Source organism: Arachis ipaensis, chromosome B07, assembly GCF_000816755.2.
Source record: "Arachis ipaensis cultivar K30076 chromosome B07, Araip1.1, whole genome shotgun sequence".
Taxonomy (NCBI): Eukaryota; Viridiplantae; Streptophyta; class Magnoliopsida; order Fabales; family Fabaceae; genus Arachis; species Arachis ipaensis.
This window is the reverse complement of record NC_029791.2, coordinates 457,687-481,935: the sequence shown is the minus strand read 5'-3', so window position 1 is coordinate 481,935 and position 24,249 is coordinate 457,687. Positions and strand designations below refer to the sequence as shown.

General features: G+C 32.1%; 2 protein-coding genes, 1 long non-coding RNA gene and 2 pseudogenes across 3 annotated transcripts; 2 read left to right on the top strand and 3 right to left on the bottom strand.

Moving 5' to 3' along the window:
• LOC107606408 lies at positions 3,286-4,598 on the bottom strand (annotated as a pseudogene).
• LOC110264765 lies at positions 5,286-7,823 on the bottom strand. The gene is made up of 3 exons (XR_002350938.1): positions 6,106-7,823; positions 5,574-6,017; positions 5,286-5,507 (listed from the first exon to the last, which is right to left on the bottom strand). It is a non-coding gene; the product is annotated as an uncharacterized LOC110264765 (long non-coding RNA).
• On the bottom strand, positions 8,157-9,587 carry LOC107606407 (ABC transporter C family member 3-like; the record flags this gene model as incomplete). The annotated part of the gene is made up of 4 exons (XM_016308473.2): positions 8,157-8,404; positions 8,499-8,663; positions 8,765-9,418; positions 9,498-9,587. Coding segments are annotated over 4 exons (1,071 nt in total), but the record flags the coding sequence as incomplete, so codon positions are not given.
• Positions 12,847-15,824, top strand: LOC107606406 (annotated as a pseudogene).
• LOC110264444 (ABC transporter C family member 3-like) lies at positions 16,381-17,148 on the top strand. The gene is made up of 2 exons (XM_021106650.1): positions 16,381-16,788; positions 16,889-17,148. Exons 1-2 carry the CDS (start codon positions 16,635-16,637, stop codon positions 17,011-17,013), a joined length of 279 nt encoding a protein of 92 aa, XP_020962309.1. The 5' UTR covers positions 16,381-16,634; the 3' UTR covers positions 17,014-17,148.

Here is a 24,249-nt window from a genome sequence, read left to right as displayed (position 1 = left end):
TTCTAAAAACAGAACTAAATCTCAAATCAAATGAAAATTTTAATAAACAAAATCTGTTAAAAGAAGTTTTTAGTAGAAAAAATATAATATATTATGGAAAAATTCAACTTGAAGCCCCTGTAAAAATAAAATCTGCTAATGGAGAACTTGAAATAGTTTTGATAAATGATGAAGAATTAAGTAAACAAATTGAGAAAATTAAGAATCAACTGAAAAGATCTAAAATTGGATGGATCCATATTAGTACCATACAAATTTTAATCAAATCTACATATATGAAAGGAATTAATTCACCAATAAGTTTAGCAATCTGTGACAAAAGAATTACTGATGACTCAATAGATCAAATAATTGGGATTGTTCATAGAAATTTGGCAAATGTAAATGTTAAATTTAATGCCCATCTTGGAAATGCTATACCTTTATCAACTGAAAATCTTGGTAGATCTATAAGTTTAGCTTATAAATTCCATAGAAAAAGTTTAATGGAACAAGATGATGAACCATTTTCAATTACATATGCAATAAATTATGCTTTAACAAATAGCCATCATAGTATAATATTTAAAAATAGAGAAAGAATTTATGTTGATGAATTATTTCAAAAAATCGTAAAAACAGAAATACCAAAATATAAAGCTATTGAAAATCCAGTTCTATTATTAAAAGAACCATCAAAAAGATCGGTTTCATCAAATTTTCAAATAAGAGAATCTAAAATCAATAGTCCCTTAAGTTTATCTAAATTAAAAATTAAAGAAGAAGACTCTGAAATAAAAGAACTAACAAAAAAGGTTGAAAAATTAAATAAAACTCTAAATATTAAATTATGACAATAAATAAGGAAGAAATATATGTAACTTATCAAGATAAGAAACAAGAGCTCTTTGAAAGAGAGAATCGTTTGAATTATTTGCAGTTTTCTGAAATAAATCAAAGAGCATTTAAGGCTCTAAAAATAATCTATAACAAGCTGAAAAAAGAAGTTGAAGAGCTAGAAAAATTAATAGAATCTCTAGAAAATAGTCACGAATCGATGATAGAATTTGCAGAAATTCTAAAATAAATAATGCTAAACAAAACTATTTTTAGAATAAGATTACCTAATTTATGAAGCATAAAAAGACTAAGAAACCAGAAAATAAAATAAAAAGGATAAGAACGAAAAAATTAAAAAATAAAATAAAGGAGTATAAAAAAGAATTAAATAATCTTCAGGTCAAAATTGATGATCTTATAATAAAAAAGATAGAAATAAGAATAAATATAAACAAGTTGGAACTAAATTTAGGAAATTTATAAATGTCTGAAAAATCATATTACGATTTAAAGGAATTAAAGCTGTTGAAAGAAAAGATGGAAAATGAAATTGAAAAATTAGGAAGATATTTAGAAGTAAGAGAAAGTGTAGAAATAAAAGAAGTCTTTGAGGATTTAAGAAATTATATAAAAGAAAAAGACAAACAGATAAAAGATTTTACATATAATAATTCATGTAAAAAAGAATATTATAATTATGATAGAAATTAGAACAGAATTAAAAAATTATAAATATGAAATTAGAATTATAAATATACATCAAGGACTAGTAATAAATAATCATATAACAAATACAAGAGAAATTGTAGAAATAGTCAATACTTTAGATTATGAAGTTGCAAATTATTTTTATCAAAATCCTTTGAATAGGGCACCACCAAGACAAATTATAAACTTATTCGAAGCAAAATATGAAGAGTTAGTAGAAATTTCAAAAGAAGAATTAAAAGAAAAGTCGAATTTGAAAAATTGGTATCAAAGCCAAGTTAACGATTAAAGGTAACACTTTCTCTTTAAACAACACTTTTAACAATACGCTTTTAAATCAATAACAACCATAAAATAAAAAACATCTTTACAAAAAGATGAAATTGACAACTTCATCGTAGTATCTCCTACTTTCATTGTATGTAAAATATTAAAATTATAGTATATTAATAATTAAAAAAAGTTGAAGTAGCAAATATTTAAAAAGAGGAAAATTATGATTCCAACAATATAATAATGGATGGAATAAAGGTTAAGAGGCACATGCATATCGGATGGGTGTGATATATATGCGGGGACATGGATATTGTTCTACAAATAGGGCGTTGCTTAGAAGTAGTTGGTATAGACTAAGGAGAAAGAAAAAGAAAAATGTAATACTCACTTAAAATGCCATTTTAGGATACTTTGATTATCAACAATATTTCTTTTATTCAATTGGCAATTTTACTATGGTGGTACAGGATGATTAGCAGAGCATATAAAAGTTGGACTGCCTCGAAACATGTTTCATTTTGTCAGGTTTATCTATTCTTTATTGGCTTCTTGACAAAAATCATATCATAATTTTTTTTTTCATACCACATAGAAGAAGTGACAAAAAATTTGTTGTCTAAACTTTTTCGATGCTTCAGCAGTCAATTTTTGGTTGGATATTATTTTTTAATTTATCAAATGTATTTATTAATAGTTATTTTTCTACTTTTTATCCTTTATCAATTTATAACTTTATATTGATAAATCATATAATCTTATATAATAAATATTTTTTTAATTTCATAAGAAAAATTGTATTTTAGCTAGCATTAAAAGTGATTTGTACTAGAATAATAGTCATTCATGACTTACGCACAAAATTAAGGCGAATAATAATATATTATAACGATGATTTAATAATATAAATCTGTATGTTTTATCTTTTATTTTTTTATCAATCACTTTAAGAATAAAAGATATTTGTTCTTTAAATTAATTTTCAAACAAAATTTTTAATCAAATTTGTATTTCAAAAATTTTAAATTAATCACATTAGTTTTTTAATCCTAATTAATGGCTAACATGACAAATTTATAAAATTAGATGAAATTAACACAAAATTAAAAGATTTTAATTCCTCAAAATCTCTCTAATTTGGGACTGATTTGATTTAATTGGATAAATTTATCAACTTGACAACAATTAGAATTGCTAAGTGTGTCTTGTGATCAATATGATATTATTTAATATGCCGTATTAGCAAATTTTGAAACCATAAGCAATAAAAATAACAAGAATTAATGTGATTAACTTAAAATTTTTGAAAAACGAATTTAATTAAAACATCTTTAGAAAACCAATTTGAACAATGAATAATTTTTTAAAGACGAATTTGACTATTTACAAAGTAATGCATATATTAAAAACTAAGTAAATAAAATCGAACCCATTATTTTCTACAAGGTCTACTAGGCTATCACCAACTAGTCTAGACTTTGGAGATAAGTGTTTTTTATCTTTTAGCAACAATAGGGGGATTAAATTGAGCCTGAGCCAAAATAGTGTAATGTCTGCCTCCTATACTTCAAACCTATCAAACGACTCGCCTGAGCTCTCCGGTTACCAGAGCATATTTACGGTGCTGGGATAAGATTGGTGCTACTTGAACTGCACTTAGAATTGATGCCATGTCCTTGTTAGGGTGTTCCTGTTGTTGTATAGATTCAAGCAGAATTGTCTGCAAGATTTGCAGGGGATCCCCGTGGCTCACAACCAAAATGGCACAACTGCAGGATATGGCAAGAAAACGTAAAAGCTGATAGAATACGGAGGAGGACAACACATATATATACAATTCTCGAGAAGAAAAGTACTAATTTGTAACTGTCCAATTAGATCACAATTAAGAAAGTGTATTGGCATTTCAAAGTGTGTCTTAAGTCTTTTGGCAGCAACTAGGGAATATGCTCAGGGATCCAATAGATTTGTTGTTGAACTTATATTATATGCGCTACAAAATTCATGAATAGTGTAAGACTTCCTAATGAAGATTAAGATAGGAGTCATTACCCTTCATATTCTGACTCCATAATTGTCACCGCTCTTGTAAGTCTACAGGCAACATCCTTGACACTTTCTCCTCCTTCTGGCCCAACAAGTGGATCCTTTTCATCCATTTCCCAAATCTCTGCATACTATTGATGATGGAAACAAGTAATCAATGAGTTGCTTTGGCGCACCAGAATATCTAAACGGACCAAAATAGCGCTCACGGAGATCTTCCACCACCTGCATAGTAAAATGGACTTCAAGTGTCAACTGATAAATCAAAACAGATGGACGTGAAAGAGAATAAAAGAAAGATTATAACTGAGGGCTAAAAACATTATGAAGCAGGCAATGAAATTAAACAGCCTTCCCCGCATAAATTGGACCTGAGTGGCTAACCTTGCACTGGGGGCCTTCAAAAGGAAGATTGAGCGCAGCTGCAACAACTTGAGCCGTGTGTTTTGTTCTTGAAAATGGAGAATAGCAAATGCGTACATTGGCAAGTGGTATATTATTTGCTTCCAGCTCCTGTCCACATGAATTAGACTTAGACTAGTTGTAATTTAATGCATATGGGGTAGTGTGGAATTTTCGAAATAGAATCGGATCAAATAATAAAGCAATGATAAAAATGAAATTGAATGGCAGGGTACTACTGCAGACCTACCAACCTGTTGGAAAAGTTTTGCAGCAACGTGTGCTTGTTCAATTCCCTCGGTAGCCAATTGGAATTCAGGGCGCGTACCGTTTTCTTGCGATGAGAAGAATCATTCTAACTAACAACTTAACCACTACTCGTGCCATAAAACTATATTAATCCATTTATTGGTCGTAAATACACAAATTTTCTCCAAAAAAATTATGTCCGGTTAAATTTTACTCAATCTGATCAGATCTTACTGAATATGGTTAGCTAATTAGCTTGTCTGTTCAACCAAACCTGTCAACCATTTATTTTTTAATTTTATTTTTTTTTATTTATCCTTTTGGCATTTATAAGCTCTTAATTGAAGTAAATTGTTTTTAAACTATAAAATTTAGGTATACAATAAAATCAGGCTATTTTTTTAGTGATAGAGAATGAGTTGTACTCAACTATAGATTAATAGTGTGTTTCTTATCAATATAGAGATTTTTTTTTTAAATTCTAAATTGTAAATCTAAATTCTAAAGCTTAGATTTGGCTAGCATGAAAAGATCGAATGTCCAATTTGTAACAAAATGAATTTAATTTTGGAAAAAATAAAATTGAGTCTTCGATTTGTGAAAAAAATTATAAGTAGATTTTGTGAAAAAAAAATTATAAAATTTAAAAAACTTAAATTGGAGAGTTCGATTCGTGGTTTTCTAAATCTAACCTTTCGATTTATTTATAATCATCTTCTATGTCTAAAAATAACACACTCAATTTATAAAAATTAAAAAACAATAAAATCAACTATTGAATAGCTTTTCTCACCACTAGATATTAAACGTATCAGAAGCAGTATTGTTACACACATTTGATAGTATTGTTACACACATTTGACTATGGGTTACACCTAATTTTGAATAATCGCCAGGCAAAGGCGAGTTTGTACATATGCCCTCTGATCAGTAAAAATACTCACATATTTTGTTATAACCTTCAAATGTATCGTCTAGTGTCTTTAGTTTTCCCCTTGATAATGCACGCACTGCAACAAATAAGACGGAAACTAAAGAATTTGGAAAAAAAAGAAAGAAAAAAGATCATTGAGTACCTCTCTTAAATGGAGATCACGTTCCTTCTTGCTTTCGAATAGGTTTCCACAGCAGCAAGAAAATTTACAGTCCTCGTGCTTCTTTCGAGCGTGCCTCTTCAATTCGTTTGGATGATTAAAAATCGCTCCACCCTTGCAATGAACGCACATAAAGCGCTCTTGCAAGGGCCTTGAGCTGGCTTCTTGAACAAAAACACACTAATATAGAATATTAAAGAAGAGTCATTGAAATTTTATAGAGGTAAATGAGGTAAAAATTAAAGAACTGTACCTGATTCTGATGAAATTTAAGGTTTTTGTTATTTTTGAATCCGTTTCCACACAGTTCGCAAACAACAACACATTTTTTGTGCTTCAGCTTTGAATGGGAAACCAATTTGATTTTACTTGCAAAAGACTCTTCACAGTTAGTGCAGGGATACATTGTTTCTTCTTCCATATGTTCTTCAATTTGAAAGAGTTGAAAAGAAACAGATTAAATTGGAGGCACAGATCAACATTTCACAACTGAGAAAAGTTTTCAGAAAGTTACCGATTGCAATTCGGATTCGGATGGTGCAGTGATTAAAGCCGATCGTACCAAAAGCTATGAAGAGAGATGGAAGGAGAAGAAAAAATGACGTTTGAAATTCGAAGAAGTGAAGAAAAGCATGTTGAGTTTGTTACTCTGGGTTTTATACTCTAACGAATTCTGCTTAGCTGGCATATCACTAACAACACATCGATAAAATTGGCGTTAGTGCAACTCTTTCTCACACTTTAAAATTGGCGGTTTCTTCTTAAGGTGATTTCTATGGTGGCTTTTCTCTTATGGTGACTATGGTGACTAAATTAAATCAACCAATGCAATGTTGGCATGTGGCATATTTAGCACAAATGGAAGGCAGGCTTTGACATGGTTGACCATGATAAATTAGCTAATAAAAAAAAGTGAAAAAAGGTAAAATTTTTGAATATTAATTAAGAGTAATAAACAAATAATAAATCATCCCAGAAAAATGTAATAAATTGAAAAATACAAAAAATAGAAAGATTGGTTCAGAAGGTTCCACAACATTCAAAAATCATCAAAGGTAGGCTGAAAAGCCTTCCATATTTCTCCACCGCGAAAGTCACGGTTTTCTCAACTTGTTTCTCGTCTCTAATAAGCTAATGAAACTTGCAACTGAGTTCATTTTGAACATCCGCTGCATTTACAAATGCACCGTTTTCCACAAATACCCTCACTGCTTTTTTTTTTTTGTCATGGCCTTCATGAAGACATGCCTAAATGAAAATCTGGACCTGATGAGAACACGCCCCTTCTTCCTCATCAATCCGCCGAAGACGCTGATGAGCTGCCGCTGTTCTTTCAGACACTTCTAACTGCCACTTCTTCCAGTGGCTCCAAGTCCCAACATACGGTGCTTCGAGTTTCAGTAAAAGAGCATACGCATTCATTTTCTGCTGGTACGGTGCTCCACCATGATGATGCTTCTTATCCAATAGAACATCAAGACTTTTATTTAAAAAAGAAACAAAAATTATTTTTCGGATGTAAAATTACATAAATACCTTCCCAGCAAACTTACTAAAGTTACTGTATTTATCTTTAATTGCATATTCCTCAGCGACGTCGTTTCGCTCATTCCTAGAGAATTCTTTGGGCCAGATGTTATGATGTTATTGGTGGGTCAAAACATGGCCACCGTTAGTCACCGGTATCCAGGCACCAGAGAACTCACCTTCTTATATCATTTCTTTTCTTCTTTTCCCCCCCTCATGCATTAGTCTGTTCGCGTTTTTTTATGTTTTGGTTAACTCTTGCCATTTATTTCATTTTAAATGTAACTAATATCTTTTTTTTTTCTTTCTTATAAAAAAAAAATACCACTGTAAGTCTTCGTTTTTTCTTTTTCCTTTTTGTTTTGTTTTAAAAAAATATAGTTAACTAGGGACGATAATCAAACCATCAGATGTGTAAGACATTTTTGCGCTACTATTTTTACTTTTATGTGCCTTTTAAAAATTAAAAGATTTATTGGTTTATTTAAATACTTTATAATGTTATTGTTATTGATTTGCTTCTGATTTGGATATCAGCTGTTTTGTTAAGTAATTAGCGTGTTTAGTTTCTGTGAAGTGGGTTGGGCAACACCAATCTCACAAGATGTCACAGCTACCATAATCTTCAATAAGATGCACTTCTGCATTTTTCGCGCTCCAATGGCATTCTTTGATTCCACTCCAAGCAGCCGAATTCTTAATAGAGTATGTCATGCTCATCTACAAATCCATTCAGTTTTTCCTATTTTGTGATATAGTTAGCTTCAATTTCGACAGCTATGCAATAGAACGCGTTTGACATTTTCTGTTTCTGACTGGTCTGGTCTGTTCTGTTCTCATGTAGGCTTCTACTGATCAAAGTTCAGTGGACACTGAGGTTCCTTATCAGTTTGCTTCATTTGTTTTTCCACTGATACAACTTGTGGGAATTATAGCAGTGATGTCTCAAGCTGCATGGCAAGTTTTTATTGTCTTTATACCTGTGATTGCAATCAGCATTTGGTATCAGGTATTAATTAGACCTTAATGATAATAACAATAAAGAGACACATTATGTACCAAGAATTGAATCTTTTATATTATTCTTCTTTTTTGAATCATAACATATTTGGCTCATACTTCTTTTATATTATTAGTTTCATATTCTTTTCCTGAAATCTAGACTGCTGATCAAAGCTTCTGATGGTTGATGTACCAGAAATTGTTTCAGAAAAGTTCTGAAGGATTGGTGCTTTGCATACTCTAACTAAGCGCGATAGCTCTCGAGCTGGTGGTAAGTAATATTGCTGCAACATTATAAGGTTGTAATGTTCTAGTTAAATATGATCCTATGATATCATGAAATATAGTCTAGTTTTTGGAAATTAGTTCAACTAATACCTGATACCAAATGCTGATTGCTATCACAGGTATAAAAACAATAAAAACTTGCCATGCAGATTGAGACATCACTGCTATAACTCCCAAAAGTTGGATCAAGAGAAAGGCAAATGAAGCAGCTAGATAAGGAATGTTTGTGTCTACTGCACTTTGATCAGTAGAAACCTGCATTAGAACAGAACAGCAAGAAACAAGAAGTGTCAAAGCCTCAAAGGCATTGTATTGCATAGTTTCTGCAAACAACAAAATAGATGAAGACGACATACTCTATTTAGAATTCGGCCACTTGGAGTGGAATCAAAGAATGACATTGGTGCGCGAAAGATGCAGAAGTGCATCTTATTGCAGATTATGGTAGCTGTCTTATATACAGCAGTGGCAAGAAGTGTTGTCCTTGCAAGAATGCAGAAAGAACTTCCAATGGCCAAAGCAACATAGACAGCTATAAGAGTTGTTTCCAAAACAGGTGGCTCCACATCTTCTGAGATTGGTGTTGCCCAAGCCATCCAATAGTTGCTACCAATTTGGAGAACTTGGAAGAGAATATGAGCCAATAGCATGAAAGGAACAAGAGCACCTCCATATGCCATAGTGATAAATTGCCAATACACTGAAAATCCAACTCTACCTCTCTCTCTTTCTTCTTCTTGAACAAGTTGGCCTTTTGCCTCATCACCTTTGTTATCAATTTTACCATTTTGCTCATCTTTCTTTTCCTCTTCTTTCTCTCCACCCCGAGAAACAGGAACATCTAAATCTTGTTCCAAGGTACTTATTTCATTGGATACTATTCCTTCATCTATTGAATCAAGTGTAGACAAAGCTTTTTTATGTGCACCAACAAGTTCCATAAAATCAGTTCCATTGTTAAGAAGATCAGCATACTTTCCACAATGAGTAATCTTCCCATCTTTCATCACCTATACCAACAAGGCATAATAACATCATCTTATTAATTTTTTTTTTAATTGATGGCAATTAACTATGATAAATACTCACCAATATAAGGTCAGCAGCAGCTAAGAACTCAACTTCATGAGTAACATAAATTACTGTCTTTGATCTTAAAAGGCCTAGTAAACATTCCTGTCATACACAAAAGACATTGAAAATGTTAACTATTTAGCATTATACAAGTTCTGGATATGAGTCTAATAAGACTAATTATAATAAAAAGGCTCTGTTTTGTTCTGTTTTTGCTTCGGCATTTAACCTTATCCTATGTCTCTTTAATTACTTCTATTGGTATAGAAGTGGTTGGTCAGAAGAAGAGCTCGTGACTCTTTTGGATTTGGCACTCAAAGCTCTTGCTTGGGGTGTTGTTGGTGTTTGCTTACAAAAAGCTTTCTTCTTCTTCTTCAGTTCAGGTGATAGAAGATTTCCATTACTCTTTAGAACTTGGTGTGTCTTCTACCTGTTTGTTTTTTGTTATTGTTTTGTAGTAGACATTGTTCTTGTGTATGAAAAACATGTGGCTTTACCTGCTCAGTACTTAGTTTCTGATGTAGTTTCAGCTTGTGTGGGTTTATTCTTCTGTTACTTTGTGTGTTTTGTGAGGAATGAGTGTGAATTTAGCACTCTTGAGGAGACTCTATTGAATGGTGATGCCCATGTTAGTGATAATAAGAAAGGGGCTGAAACTGTTACCCCTTATTCAAATGCTGGAATTTTCAGCATTCTTACATTCTCTTGGGTTGGTCCTGATGAGTTTGGAAACTCTTATTTAATTTTGATGATGAACAAACATTATTAAAATATTTAAATACAAAATTATTAATTTGATCTTAACTCATATTTGCTTAATTAATAATTTTGTTGTGCAGATTTTATGTTGGGCCGAAAAATGAATTTTTGGTTTAAGCCCAACAATCAGCCTTGATGCATGGTTTATAATAAATGGCTGAATTTTTATTGATGGCCAAGCTCAATGTTGTTACAACCAAGCCCATGGTTAATTTTCTCATGCTTGATCCGAAACAAAATTCATCAGGAAAACAAATGTTATCTAATTGGGCCAGATTTAACTTCAATGCTACAAACCCAAATCCTATTAGTGACGAATGGTTCCAAACTTGGTCCGAAACCAAGATAAAATGAAAGCAAAATGCTTCCAACGGATCCAAGCTCTTAACCATGTGATGGATTTCAAAATCTATTACATCGGAATCAACATCCTACGTAGTACGCGTCAACATCATGGGACACGGTGGTTGTGGAGGGTGGGCATGGGGAAGGGAGTAGAGTGTGTTAGGATAAGCGATGGAGTGGAGAGGGATGAGGATGAGGCAAGGAGATGAGGGGCAGCGTAGGTGGTGGTGGAAGAGGGAGTCAAGGGCAGGAGGTGGTTGGGGTTGGAGGTGGCTGATATGTGGAAGGATTAGGGCTCATAATGTGAAAGATTGGGGACTTGGGAGAAACGACATCATTTTGGGGGTGGGAGGACTAATATGTCCTGTTTTAAAAAATTACACGTTTTGGTGTGAGAGGACTAATATGTCCTGTTTTGAAAAGCTACATGCCACGTGTGCTTCCGTAATGGCCAGGTCAGTGCCACGGGAGCCACGTCAACATTTTCCGTTAAGTCTAACGGAGTCACTTCAATGGAAGGGTCAATTTGTCCGCGTTTTGGAAGGGTCAGAGACATGAATATATTTTCCAATCCTTAAGGACGAAAATGTCCGCGAAAAAAAAAGTCAGGAACCTATTTGTCCTTTACTCTTATTTTAATTTTTTGTTAAAAATATATAACTATTTCTTTTAGAACTTGTAAAATATTTGTAACTTACTTATTCAACTTATATTTGACTATGTTAGGCTTGCTATAGGATTATTTTCTTGAGCGCCGATCATGACTCTTTTTAGGCCGTGACACTAAAATTTTGTCAAGTAAACAATACTGCTGACATAGCATTAATAGGAGAAGAAAAATGTCTTAAAATTAAAAGTAATGTGGATAAACTTATGTATCTATTTTTATATATTAAAAATAGATTATCTCGTAAATTCTAACCCATCCATGACGCTATTTTCATATGTAGTTTCCAATTCCATTCATTGCATGCATGGACCTCTCGATGGTGCTTCTTTTGTCTTGGACGTCTTTTATATTAATTTCCACATAACATTTTTGTATTATATATTGACTTAGATTTCAGCTTATATAATTAGGTGTGCGGATGGTTATTCTAATATTAAGATTTAGATGGGTAATTTGAAAGTGTAGTGTATTTTAATTTGATTAGTGATTGTTCATATTGTTTAAAAAAATTATTGATTACCCATTATAATAACCCCGTCTTAATTTGTTCTTTTGGCCTTGGAAGAAGCACAGCAAACAAACATATAACTATTAACGTGAATTCATGGACAAAACGCTTGGTCAGTCAACCTAACTGAGGTTATCCACAAAATGTCTTGTATATATTATGGAAAATAAAAATTTTTCCCACAGAGAATTATTTTTAAATGGAAAATAAAAATTTTTCCCACAGAGAATTATTTTTAAATGAAAAATAAACACACATTTTCATTAACTAATTTTATAACAAAACTAGGTTTAGCAGTAAGTCAAGCCAATTTATAAACGAGTTTGAGATCGACTTATTAACCGTTCCATAAGTTAAATTCATGATTAAAGTATAACAGAAATTGATGGTAAAAATGCATCAAGATAAGTTCATATTTTCATTTCATGATTAAAGTATAACAGAAATGCTCATTCAAACTTATGAAAAGAACTTGCATTATTATATTGTTAACATGAAATCTTATATCATGGATTGCTTGGGGAATGGGGAAGACTTGGGATTGCGTTGTTGAAGGGCTGGGGAAAAAATGTTCATTTTGAAATAGTCTTTGGCATATATTGTTGATTATGACGAAGCTATGATGTATATATAAAGAAATGTTTGTCTATTATATTGAGTTAATATAATGACTGATAGAAATAGCCATATACATAACCACGTCAAAAATCTGCTAAAGAAGTAAAATATTGTACATATAAATGTTAAATACCATGCAACACACATCTCCTTGAAATAAACTTGACCAAGTTCCTTCCGGATAAAAGTTTAACTTTAGGTCTACTATTTCAATTATTATATGAAGCTAATCAATGGTTTAAGCAATAATGGTTTCTAAAATTTGATGATTGGAGTAAATATAAAATACCATTATGGCTTTATCCAAGGCCGGCCATGATAGAACAACATTTAATTGTACTGTAGGTTTAATTAATAGTACTCTAATTTGACAAGCACATATATACATCTGAGTATGACGTTAGAAGAAAACTTAGAATATGATTTGGTCTTTGGTATTGATAGATTGGGATATAGTATGAATATTTTTTGGTAGGTGTAGCTTTTATAGAAATTAGGCATATGGTTGTAATTCCAATTTGGGCATAAATACATGGATCATGATTCATTGATTCTTAGCAAAACCATCAAGCAATAATTAATAACTAATCATGTTGGTGGTTCTTAGAGTGGTGGTGTGTGTTCATATGTTTTTGTTATTTCACTTTGCATGTTTGTCTTCAGATTCATGTCATTCCTATGAAAGTTCTGCTTTACTTCAGTTCAAGACCCAACTCATTACAAACACTACCTTTTATGAGAATACATATTATGAGTATGTGTGCCCCAATCTTTATCCAAAGATGAGGACATGGGATAATGGAACAGATTGTTGTTCATGGATGGGTGTCACGTGCCACTCTGTGTCTGGTCACGTGATTGGCCTTGATCTCAGTTGCAGTGGGCTTGTAGGTAATATCCATCCTAACAGCACTCTTTTTCACCTTACTCATCTCCATACACTTAGTCTTGCTTACAATCACTTGATCTCTCTGGGAACTTTGGTTTGATGTCGAAAGAAACCACTTGGAAGAGAATCTTGCAAAATGCAACTGCTTTAAGAGAGATTGTATTGGATGATACAGACATGTCTTCCATTAGTGCAACAGCAAGTCCTTTGTCTTTGATTGCTAACATGTCTTCCTCTTTGGTTACTGCTCTTAGCCTTGCCAATACTGGAATAAGGGGACATGTGACAAGTCACATACTCTGTTTACCCAATCTTCAAAAGCTCTATCTAGGTGGCAATGAAGACATTCAAATTTATCTTCCAAAGTTGAATTGTAGCACATCTCTTCTGAGTGTCTTGGATCTTTCATTGTGTCAATTCCCAGGATCACAAATCCCTTCTTCCTTTTCTAACCTCACACATTTAACTTCTTTGTACTTGTCTGCAAGTGAATTAAATGCTCTCAAATCTTCAACATCTGACTCACTTGGACCTTTCAGACAATAGATTTAGTGGTCAATTTCCAAACGTACTTGGTCAATTAACCAGATTAAAAACACTCAATCTTGGAAGTAACAATCTAGGAGGGAAGTTGTTGTTATCTTCACTAGCTAACTTAACTCAAATTTCCCACTTGGATTTTCTGATAATAAGTTTCAGGGGCCTCTACCTAACAAAATAATAGGTTTTTCAAGTTTGATTAGATTGCTTTTAAGTGATAACATGTTGAATGAAACAATTCCATCTTGGTGTTTCTCCTTACCATTTTTAACATTCTTAGATCTATCAGATAATCTGTTTACAGGGCATATAAGTGCAATCTCATCCCATTCTTTACAGTATCTAGATTTATGCAGGAATAAGCTACAAGGAAATGTTCCAAAATCAATGTTTAACCTTGTCAACCTCACAGAGTTATGTTTGTCAAGCAAGTGGAGTGGTTCCCTCTACTTTTCACTTTTCTCCAAGCTTCAAAACCTTAAAGCTCTTTCTCTTTCAGGTTTTAATTCATTGTTATTAGCTTCTGAAACCAATGTAAGTTACCAGTTCACCAACTTGTTATCATTGCAGTTGCTACAGGTTGATTTAACTAATATTTCCAAAATCTTGTGGAAATTTCCAAAGTTGCAAACTCTCGTTTTGTCAGAAAACAAACTTGAAGGAAATGTGCCCAAATGGATACATGATATACATTCATTAGAGCGTTTGAAACTATCACAAAACCAATTGTCATCAATAGGCCAATTCCCATGGTATCAACTTAAATACCTTGATCTTAGTTTCAATCTGCTAACCGATGACAATATTTCCTTTATCTGCAATGCAACTTCTCTCCAGATTGTCAACCTGTCACACAATAAGTTTAAAGATACCATTCCACAATGCCTTGCCAATTCACCAGATCTTCAGGATTTGGATTTACCGATGAATAAATTTCATGGTACTTTACCAAGTACATTTTCAAGGGATCTCATTTCATTAAATCTCAATGGGAACCAATTGGAAGGACATTTGCCTAGATCTCTATCCAACTGCAAAGATTTGATAGATTTGAATCTTGGCAACAATCAAATTGAGGATACATTTCCAAACTGGCTTCAAAGTTTACCGTATTTGGAAATATTAGTTTTACAATCCAATAAATTGTATGGGCCGATTGTCAGCTTGAAAACTAAAGATATGTTTCCCCATTTACTTATTTTTGATATCTCATCCAATCATTTTAGTGGTCAATTACCAAAAGTCTACATAAAAAGTTTTCAAGCTATGAAGAGTGTTGTTGGAGTGCAAACAAGTTTTTATTACATCAAAAGTAGTTATGTCTTTATAACAAAGGAAATTGAGATAGAATACCATGAGTCTATGACTGCAACAATGAAAGGGCTTAGAACCAATTTTGAGAAAATTCCAGAATTTCTTGTAAGTATTGATTTATCAAGTAACAGATTTGAAGGAGAGATTCCAGATGATTTTGGGGAGCTTCATCGACTCATAGGCCTCAATCTTTCTCATAACAATCTCAATGGTCCTATTCCTCACTCTCTGGGAAATTTGTCAAACCTCGAATCATTGGACCTCTCCTCAAATATGCTTACAGGGAAAATTCCTGATGAATTGACCAATCTGATCTCTCTTGAAGTCTTGAATCTTTCCAGTAACCATCTTGAGGGATCAATACCTCGAGGGAAACAGTTTGATACATTTTCAAATGATTCCTATGAGGAAAACATGGGGCTATGTGGATTTCCATTGTCAATTCAATGCAACAACAATGTCCCTCAACAGCAATATCCATCTTCTGAGGCTGAAGACAAGTTTGGATTTGGTTGGAAACCAGTGGCAATAGGATATGCATGTGGAATGGTATTTGGAATTGGCTTGGGATGCTGTGTTTTTCTCAATTGGAAAACCTCAATGGCTTGTGATCATCTTTGGAGGCAAAAGAATTAAAAGGAGGAGCCGTGGAAACCGGCGTGCAAGAACAACTTAGTGGCCACAACTTCTGCATGAGAAATCTGTTTCAGGTTTTTGTTGTAACATAAATGTGCAATAATTAAGTTTGTATGCTATGCTGCTGTGTCCTTTTATATTTCGTTTGAGGCTTTAATTTGGTTGTTTCTGTTTCTGTCTTTTTATATTTTTAAGTCTATTGTTACATATATATGATGCTGCAAGTAAATTATGATATTTTTCTTTTTTTCATGCATATCTAACAACACTCATTGATTTTGCTTCATTCTACTGGTTAGTGTTCCAACTTCTAACCAAGCACACATTTGTCAATATCTTAAGAAATCTATTTCTCTGTTGAATTTAAACTTGGCCATAAAGACTCAAAACAGAGAAGATTATTGTTATAAAAACAGATATATTATAGTGATGAGAAGTTGAAGAAAAAAGCAAAGTAAGAAGCAGTTTTTGCAATAAAGCTAGGTTCTGCCTTCTTATTGATTTAGAAGAGGGTGCTTGACTTTTAAATAAAACAAAAATAGATTGGAACTCTTATTTAATGTTGATCCATCTAGATTTTTCATTTTCATGAATCTAAAAAATGGAATTTCAGATTGTACAACTAATCACTATTACTTTCTCGATAACTATAATTAATAAAATTGGACACTGGACATAAAAGCCCAATGTTAAATACATCACACGTGCAATTATGATGTTCTTGATTCCTATCATCTCAGTTTCTTGTGCACTAATCCAAGGTTTGATCTATTTAAGCACTTTGTGGCAGCATGTCATAACTCACATCTGTTTTAAAAAATAGAAAATAAATAAATAAATCATTTTCTAAGGCATAAGAAGAGCAAAGTATTGATGCTTGATCAAGCGACTGCATCAGTTGATACTGCTACAGACAATTTGATACAACAAACTCTTAGATTACATTTCGCCGACTCAACAGTCATAACCATTGCACATAGAATCACTTCTGTTCTTGACAGTGATATGGTTTTGCTTCTTCATCAAGGTAAGAACTAACAAATACCAATTATTCATAATTAAACTCTATTGTATCTTATTGATTACCACATTTTCTGATTTTTTCATTGTAAATTAATTTGATGCAGGATTAATTGAGGAATATGATTCACCTTCAAAATTGCTAGAGGATAGATCATCATCTTTTGCTCAACTTGTTGCAGAGTATACAATGAGGTCTAAATCCACTTTTGAGAAATCTGCTGATCACTGATTGAAAAAAGGTGCAAAATACCAAAACTTAGAAATTTCTTGACAATGACGAAAATTCAGGGGGAATTACAATCTAACTAGTAGAGTAGTAGTGCTCATGATTCTTCTGTCATTCAAAAGTTGTGATAGAAAAGTGTATTTAGTAAAACGGAAATATTTGGTAACCAAACATAATTAGCCAAAAAGTTCTTAAGCTTAATTTTTGTCGTACATATTCATTATTGTTAGAATTTGGTTGAATTAGTCCCACATTGCTTAGGATAGCAAATGGAGTGGGTGACCTAGACTATAAATATGAGGCTAAGTTCTCCATTTGTTTTTGCACCAGTTGAAAACACTTTAAGCTTGTACCTGATTTTTCTTTTCCTCTATACTCTTTGATTAGAGAGTGTTGTGAGGTGTAGTTAGATATTTGCTTTGAGAGAGTGTGGGTGTACTGGGGTGCCTGTGTTAGAGAGAAAGAAGTCTATGTGTTGTAACAATTTTCACATAGTGATATTCTCTGGTTGTCGTTTGACAACCGCCGTGGTTTTTTCTCCGGTAATTAGAGTTTCCACGTTAAATTCTTGTGTTGTGATTGTGTCTATTTTATTTCTCTGTCAAAGGTGTTTTCTCAAGGGGGAATGGTGTCTTATTCCCAACAAGTGGTATCAGAGCTTCGGTTCGGTGGGATTTATTCTTAGTATGCTCTGTGGTTGCAGACTAGTCTGACCTTCCACATCAGAAAAGAATTTTGTCCTGTGGCTTGAGGTTGTAGCTTGAGGTTGATCTTTGGTTGCTGTTGTTGTTGCTGGAAGGCAGTGTGACACTGTGAGAGTGCAGTTTGGATAGGTTCTGGCTAAGGAAAGACTTGGTATTTAAGTGTGTCCATTGTGACCCACCTCTCTTTCCTGGGGACCCTTCCTAGTGCACGGTCTACAGTTGAGTTATACTATTCCAGTATACGGTTGCAACAATGTCAGGATATTCAAGTGCTGTGAAGCTTGAAATAGAGAAATTTGATGGAAGAATCAATTTTGGCTTGTGGCAAATACAAGTCAAGGATGTGTTGATACAATCAGGTTTGCACAAGGCGTTGAAGGAGAAGATCTCTGGTTGCTCTCTCTGTGAGAGAAGATGATGTTCTCTAGAAGACAAGAAGTATCCTCATGGTATTACCACACTGCCATGGATAAGGATAAGTTGTGGCAATCGGGTCCACAATTGCACACGGGCATTGGTTGGCGTTGAGATGCAAGGTGTGTGGCGGAGTTAGGTCGATGGCTGAAGAACTTCCAGGAAAAGCCAATTTGGAAGTTACACCATGAATTTTCAGCAAGGTTTCGATCTGTACCAAGGCGAAATGCTTGGAGTGATCTAATTCCAAGTGAGTATACTTTCATGGTGGAGTATGATAGTTCTCTGAACTATGATTGTCGGTATAGACAATGTCAGCAAAGAATTATCGGTGTTGACAATGGAAGCTGAAGATGTGTGACTATTTCAATCAAGGTGGAGATTGTTAGAATTTGGTTGAATTAGTCCCACATTGCTTAGGATAGCAAATGGAGTGGGTGGCCTGGGCTATAAATATGAGGCTAAGTTCTCCATTTGTTTTTGCACCAGTCGGAAACACTTTAAGCTTGTATCTGATTTTTCTTTTCTTCTATACTCTTTGATTAGAGAGTGTTGTGAGGTGTAGTTAGATATTTGCTTTGAGAGAGTGTGGGTGTACTGGGATGCCGGTGTTAGAGAGAAAAAAGTCTATGTGTTGTAACAATTTTCACATAGTGATATTCTCTGGTTGTCGTTTGACAACGGCCGTGGTTTTTTCTCCGGTAATTGGAGTTTCCACGTTAAATTCTTATGTTGTGATTATGTCTATTTTATTTCTCTGTCAAAAATGTTTTTTCAAAGAGGAATGGTGTCTTATTCTCAGCAATTATATGTTTTTTTTTTTTTTCAAAACAAATTGCATTGAATAGATACTCTCACTCCAACTCTTTTTCTCCTTTGACTCATTCAAAGACTAAAATGAAATCTTTTTCTAACCCATCCATAACGCTATGTATTTTTATATGTAGTTTCCATTCATTGCATGCATGGATCTCTTTTGTCCTATGCCCATTAATTTTCACATATAACATTTTTGTATTATACATTGAGTTAGGTTTCAGCTTGTATTATAATAATAATATTACCGTCTTATATAATTTATTCCTTAGTCTTTGGAAGAAACACAGGAAACAAACATACAACTATTAACGTGAATTCATGGACAAAACGCTCATTCAGTCAACTAAATTAGATTAGCCACAAAATGTCTTCTATATATTATGAAAAATTATCTTCTCATTTATTTTATTCTTCTTTCTCCCCATATTTCAAAATATAAATCTTTCCCATTAAGACAAACTTGTGTTTTAAAATGAAAGAAGCATATTTTTTATTAACTAATTTTATAACAAGACTTATTTCTTTGCGAAAAACAAACTTAGTTAGTTGAGTAATTAATTTACACGTTTATTTAAGTAAGTGTTTGGGGTTTAAGTCACGTCTTATGTATGCAACAATTTATTGGCTAATCAAAAATTAATCTACTCTTGTCATCTCGCTAACAGAAAATGTATCAATTTCTTCTCCTCCAAGTCCATCATCTGCAAACACCATAGCTTCAAGTCCATCATCCTATGTATCTTTATTCTTCTTCTTCAATATAACGCAAAGAACCAAGAACGGCTAAGCTAGTGAGTAAATAAGCCACCAAAGACAAATGATAAGTAGATTTAGGTTTTGATTTTTTAATTATTTTATTTTTAAATTTTGATTTGTTTTGATTTTAAAATATTTTAAAATTAAAAACAGAAAATCGGTTAATCGGGCCATAAAATCACAAAATCAATTGCAGATTTGCAGCCAACAAAAAGATTCGTCTCATGAACATCTAAATCGGGTCGGATTTGTTCGGATTCGTGACCGCTTTATCAAAATTCTGCACTGCAACACGCCGTCGATACGCTTGTTTGACGTATCCACCGCATGTCGGTATCGGATTCGCGTCCGACACGGATACGCTGGCACCATGAGCAAATCCGTGTTTCATAGATGTTAAATAAGGGAATTAGTTTTTTATGTTAGTACCGATTTGTTTGTTCAGCCCAAGACAAAAAAAAAATAATAACAGTAATAAATAAATTTAATTTACTTGATAACTTTTGATAGTATATTAACTGCACTTCTTACTTTATCTAAAGTGCACTAGCTTTTGCTATGCGCCTTTGAATTCAAATTTCACTTAGTGAAACGCATGTATGATGTGCTTAGTGCTCACAATATTAATAATTTAATGGGAAAACTATTCTAAAGGACCGTTAGGAAGATTTAATTATTAAAAAGGATCTCTAATACCAAAATTAGTAAGAAAGACCAAATCTTTTTATAATATTTAAGAAAGTGAACCAAATCTTTTATAATAAGGAGATAAATCTTTTTATAAAAAACCCTCTTGTCATGAAGGGTGCCCTTGAAACTTAGCCCATACTGCTGAAGAGGCAAATCCACCTTCCACTCCTCCATGATTTCATAGTCTCCTTTGGTGTAGCGTGGATAGTGAAGATGCATTTGAAACTCTAAACAAATAGTAGGATACTCTTGTTGGGTCAATCCTTCTTCAATAGTTTTGTCAATAGGGTAGTACCCCAAAACATGGCAAGCTAAGTGAACAAGCCATCTAAGAGTCATTTAGACAATGTAATCTTAGAGACAGTAGTGCTCCAATTTTTGTTTCAGGTGAATCTTATACATATTAAACATGTTTATATATAGGTGCACTGTGCACAACAATAGCGTATACATGAAATAATTTTGGACAAAATTAATAAAAAAATATTAAGATATTTGAATATTCATTCATACTCTTGCTAATAATTGACTTTTACAGTAATTTTTTTTAAATTAATTAACTAATTAATCTCAAGTGAATATTCATACATATCTATATAACGTTGAGAATCAAACAGCATATATTAAAGATTATAAAAAATAATTAAGGATATATTTATCTCCTTATAAAAAGATTTGATTCTTCTTCTTAAATATTATAAAAAGATTTGGTCCTTCTTACTAATTTTGGTATTAAAGGTCTTTTTTAATAATTAAATCTTCTTAACGGTCCTTTAGAATAATTTTTCCTAATTTAATATTATATTATTGAAGTAAGTTTAAGCCTTAACCAGTTGCCTAAGCCTAAAAGTCAGCTACTTCTCATACACATCATGTTTGTTTGCCTTTTTCATATGCATGGACATCGTTATACTTTAGCATTACTACATATTAAACTCATTCATATAGGCCACATTTATTCAATTCAATCTATGCATATTTAATATGCATGGCAAATTTTGTGGTGCCTATAATTTTAATGTCAAAATTGTCAAACTTATTTTTTGTGATAAATTTTAAATATTAAAAAATTATTTATTTTTATATTTTTTAATTTAAATATTAATTTTTATCTCTTTTTAATAAGTTAGATAAGTATATACGAAGAACATCGCATGCACCATTTAATATTTCATACACTAACTTTGGACTTTATTTCCGTCTTTTTTTGTTCGACAGCACGGTTAGCAACTTAGCATAGAGCAAAAATTGTGATACCAAAAACTATAACAGCGTGCACTTGCTAAGCCCAAGTTAAGCCCAAACATTGCATAGCCGAGCCCATCAAGCGTCTCATCTTTTCCATACCTATTATGAACTTATGATATCTCTCTTCCTTTGCAACCCAGTAAGCCCCTACACTAAGTCTATGTTTGGTTAGAAAGAAAGAAATAGAAAGAAAAGAAAAGAAAAAAAAAAAAGTTGAATGGATTTTTATTTTTTTTAGATGTGTTTGGAGGAAAGAAAAATAAGAAGAAAAAAAATATTATAAAAAGATAATTTTATTCTTATAATATAAAATACATTAAAAAAATGAAGAAGTAATATTGGAAGTGATGAGAGAAAAAAAAAATTTCCTTTCTTTTCTTTCTAACATTTGAGAGAAAAAAAATTGATAGATCCCATCAGTTTATTTCTATCCCTTTTCTTTTCTTTTTAATTTCTCTTCACAACCAAACAATGAAAAATAATCATTTTTCTTCCTCTTTTCTTTCTTCCTTTTTCTTTCCTTTCATTTTCTCTTCAAACAAACATAGCATAAGGTTTCGACGAGCATGTGTGAAATTTAGAAAAGAGGAAACCACCAAAAATTACGTTAAAATAATATTTAAAACTAAAAAGAGATAATTAATTTTTTAATTTGAATTAAAAATGTCTTATAATATATCCAACTTTTACGTATATTAAGTGTTATAATATTAAATAGTATAGTATTTTCTATAACAATGACTCAAAATATTAATCTAAAATATATTTGGGCCTAATAAGACCTCAATGCAAGCAAGATCAACTAAAATTTATTGTTAAGGTGCCTAATCCGACTTAGTTTCATTACCTTAAAGGCCGAATGCAGATGAAGTCCATGCGTCCTCTCTTAAATCGGCTCAGATTGGATCTCCGTTGTTAGTTAGATATGGTAATGAGTACTTAGGGGAGAGTGAGAAGCCCCCTTCCCATCTCTTACTCCTATTTAAAAAAAAAAAATCCACATTCTTTCTTCGTCATTGCAAGTTCCTGTTTAATTACCGCTTAGGGAATGCAGATCTCCTCGGGTATCTACAAATATTCTTTGAAATTTAAAAAAAAATTTAACACAAAAAGACATAATATAATAATCATAAAATAATCAATTCATCAATATAATTTAACATAATTTATAACATATTCGTTATGAAAAATAATATTTCAAAAGGAGAAAACATAAAAACATATTCCAACATAATAACATATCATAATTTTTTAGGACGATACTGAACGACGTAGTGACAGACTTGAGAGGCAGAGAAAGTGAGTTAGAGAGAGAGGATCGAGGCTGAGAATGAGTTTGAAAGAAAAAGGAATAATTCGAATTGAAGGCAGAAATTAGGGTTACTAAATTCAAGAAATGGATTTATGTATAAATAAATTAGGATAAATTAATAATTTTATATTCGCGCATATTTAATAGGTTTCATGGGGCGAATACTTATGTCTGTGTCTCCATTAGAGGTGGCAAACGAAAAAGTCCACCCTGTCTTACCAAAAACCCACCATCTGGTAGGTTGGCCCACCCCACCCCACCTCACCTAGTAAGACGATCTTGAATTTCTCTCCCGCTCCCCTAATGGTAGGCTGACGGGTTGGCGGATTCTCCCCTTTTTTATAAACCATTAAATATTAAATAATATATATAATTTCACAACAATTTCAATAAATTTTTAATTTCTAAAAATATTAAAAAATTATAATTTTTAAATTCACACACATTAAAGTCTTTATAATTATAAATATGTAATAAACATAATTATAAACCAAATTTTTTGAAACAAAATAATAAAATCAATATTGTCCAAAACAAAACAAATATTGTCCAAAATATATAATTAAACATCTTCAAGTTTATAATCATTCAACCATAAAACATAATCCAAAATATAACTTAGAACATCTTCAATTATCATCTTTATCCTCTTGTAGATCAATAACATCATAGAAATTTATAAAAAAAAATTGCCCTGACAAAATAAAAGTTTGGCCCAGTGGAAAAGTCTGCCCCGCCCCGCCAAAGCTCATTTATTAGGCGGTGTAGGGTAGGCGAATTTTTTAAGTTTGGCGGTTTCAAATTTCCAGCCCAAGTCGCCTTTTTTTTGGCTGATTATGCGGGCCAACCTGACGGATGCTCTCATTGATTATAAACACTATCAGATTTTAATTCTTTATTTTTATGTTTTATAATTATATGACTTAAAAGCTTCATATTTAGAACTTCATTTATATACATTAATATTAATTACTAGTATTAATTTTCAGAAATAAAATAAAGTTAAACAAGTCCTGTACAAATAGAATTTAAAATAAAGAAATAATTAATCATATAAAAACATATAAATTAACTGTAATTAAATATATTTAATTTTACATATTGAATTTTCTTATCTATGCACAGATTTTTTACTTTTTTTTTCTATATAAAAAAATAATCATTTTTTAAATACAGCGAAATTGGCAAAAAAACCATAGTATAGAATGTAAAAATGATATTAATTTTTAATCTTCATTTAATAATTTATATATAATTATTATCTTATCTAAGAATATCTTTATCGTTTGCCCGGCT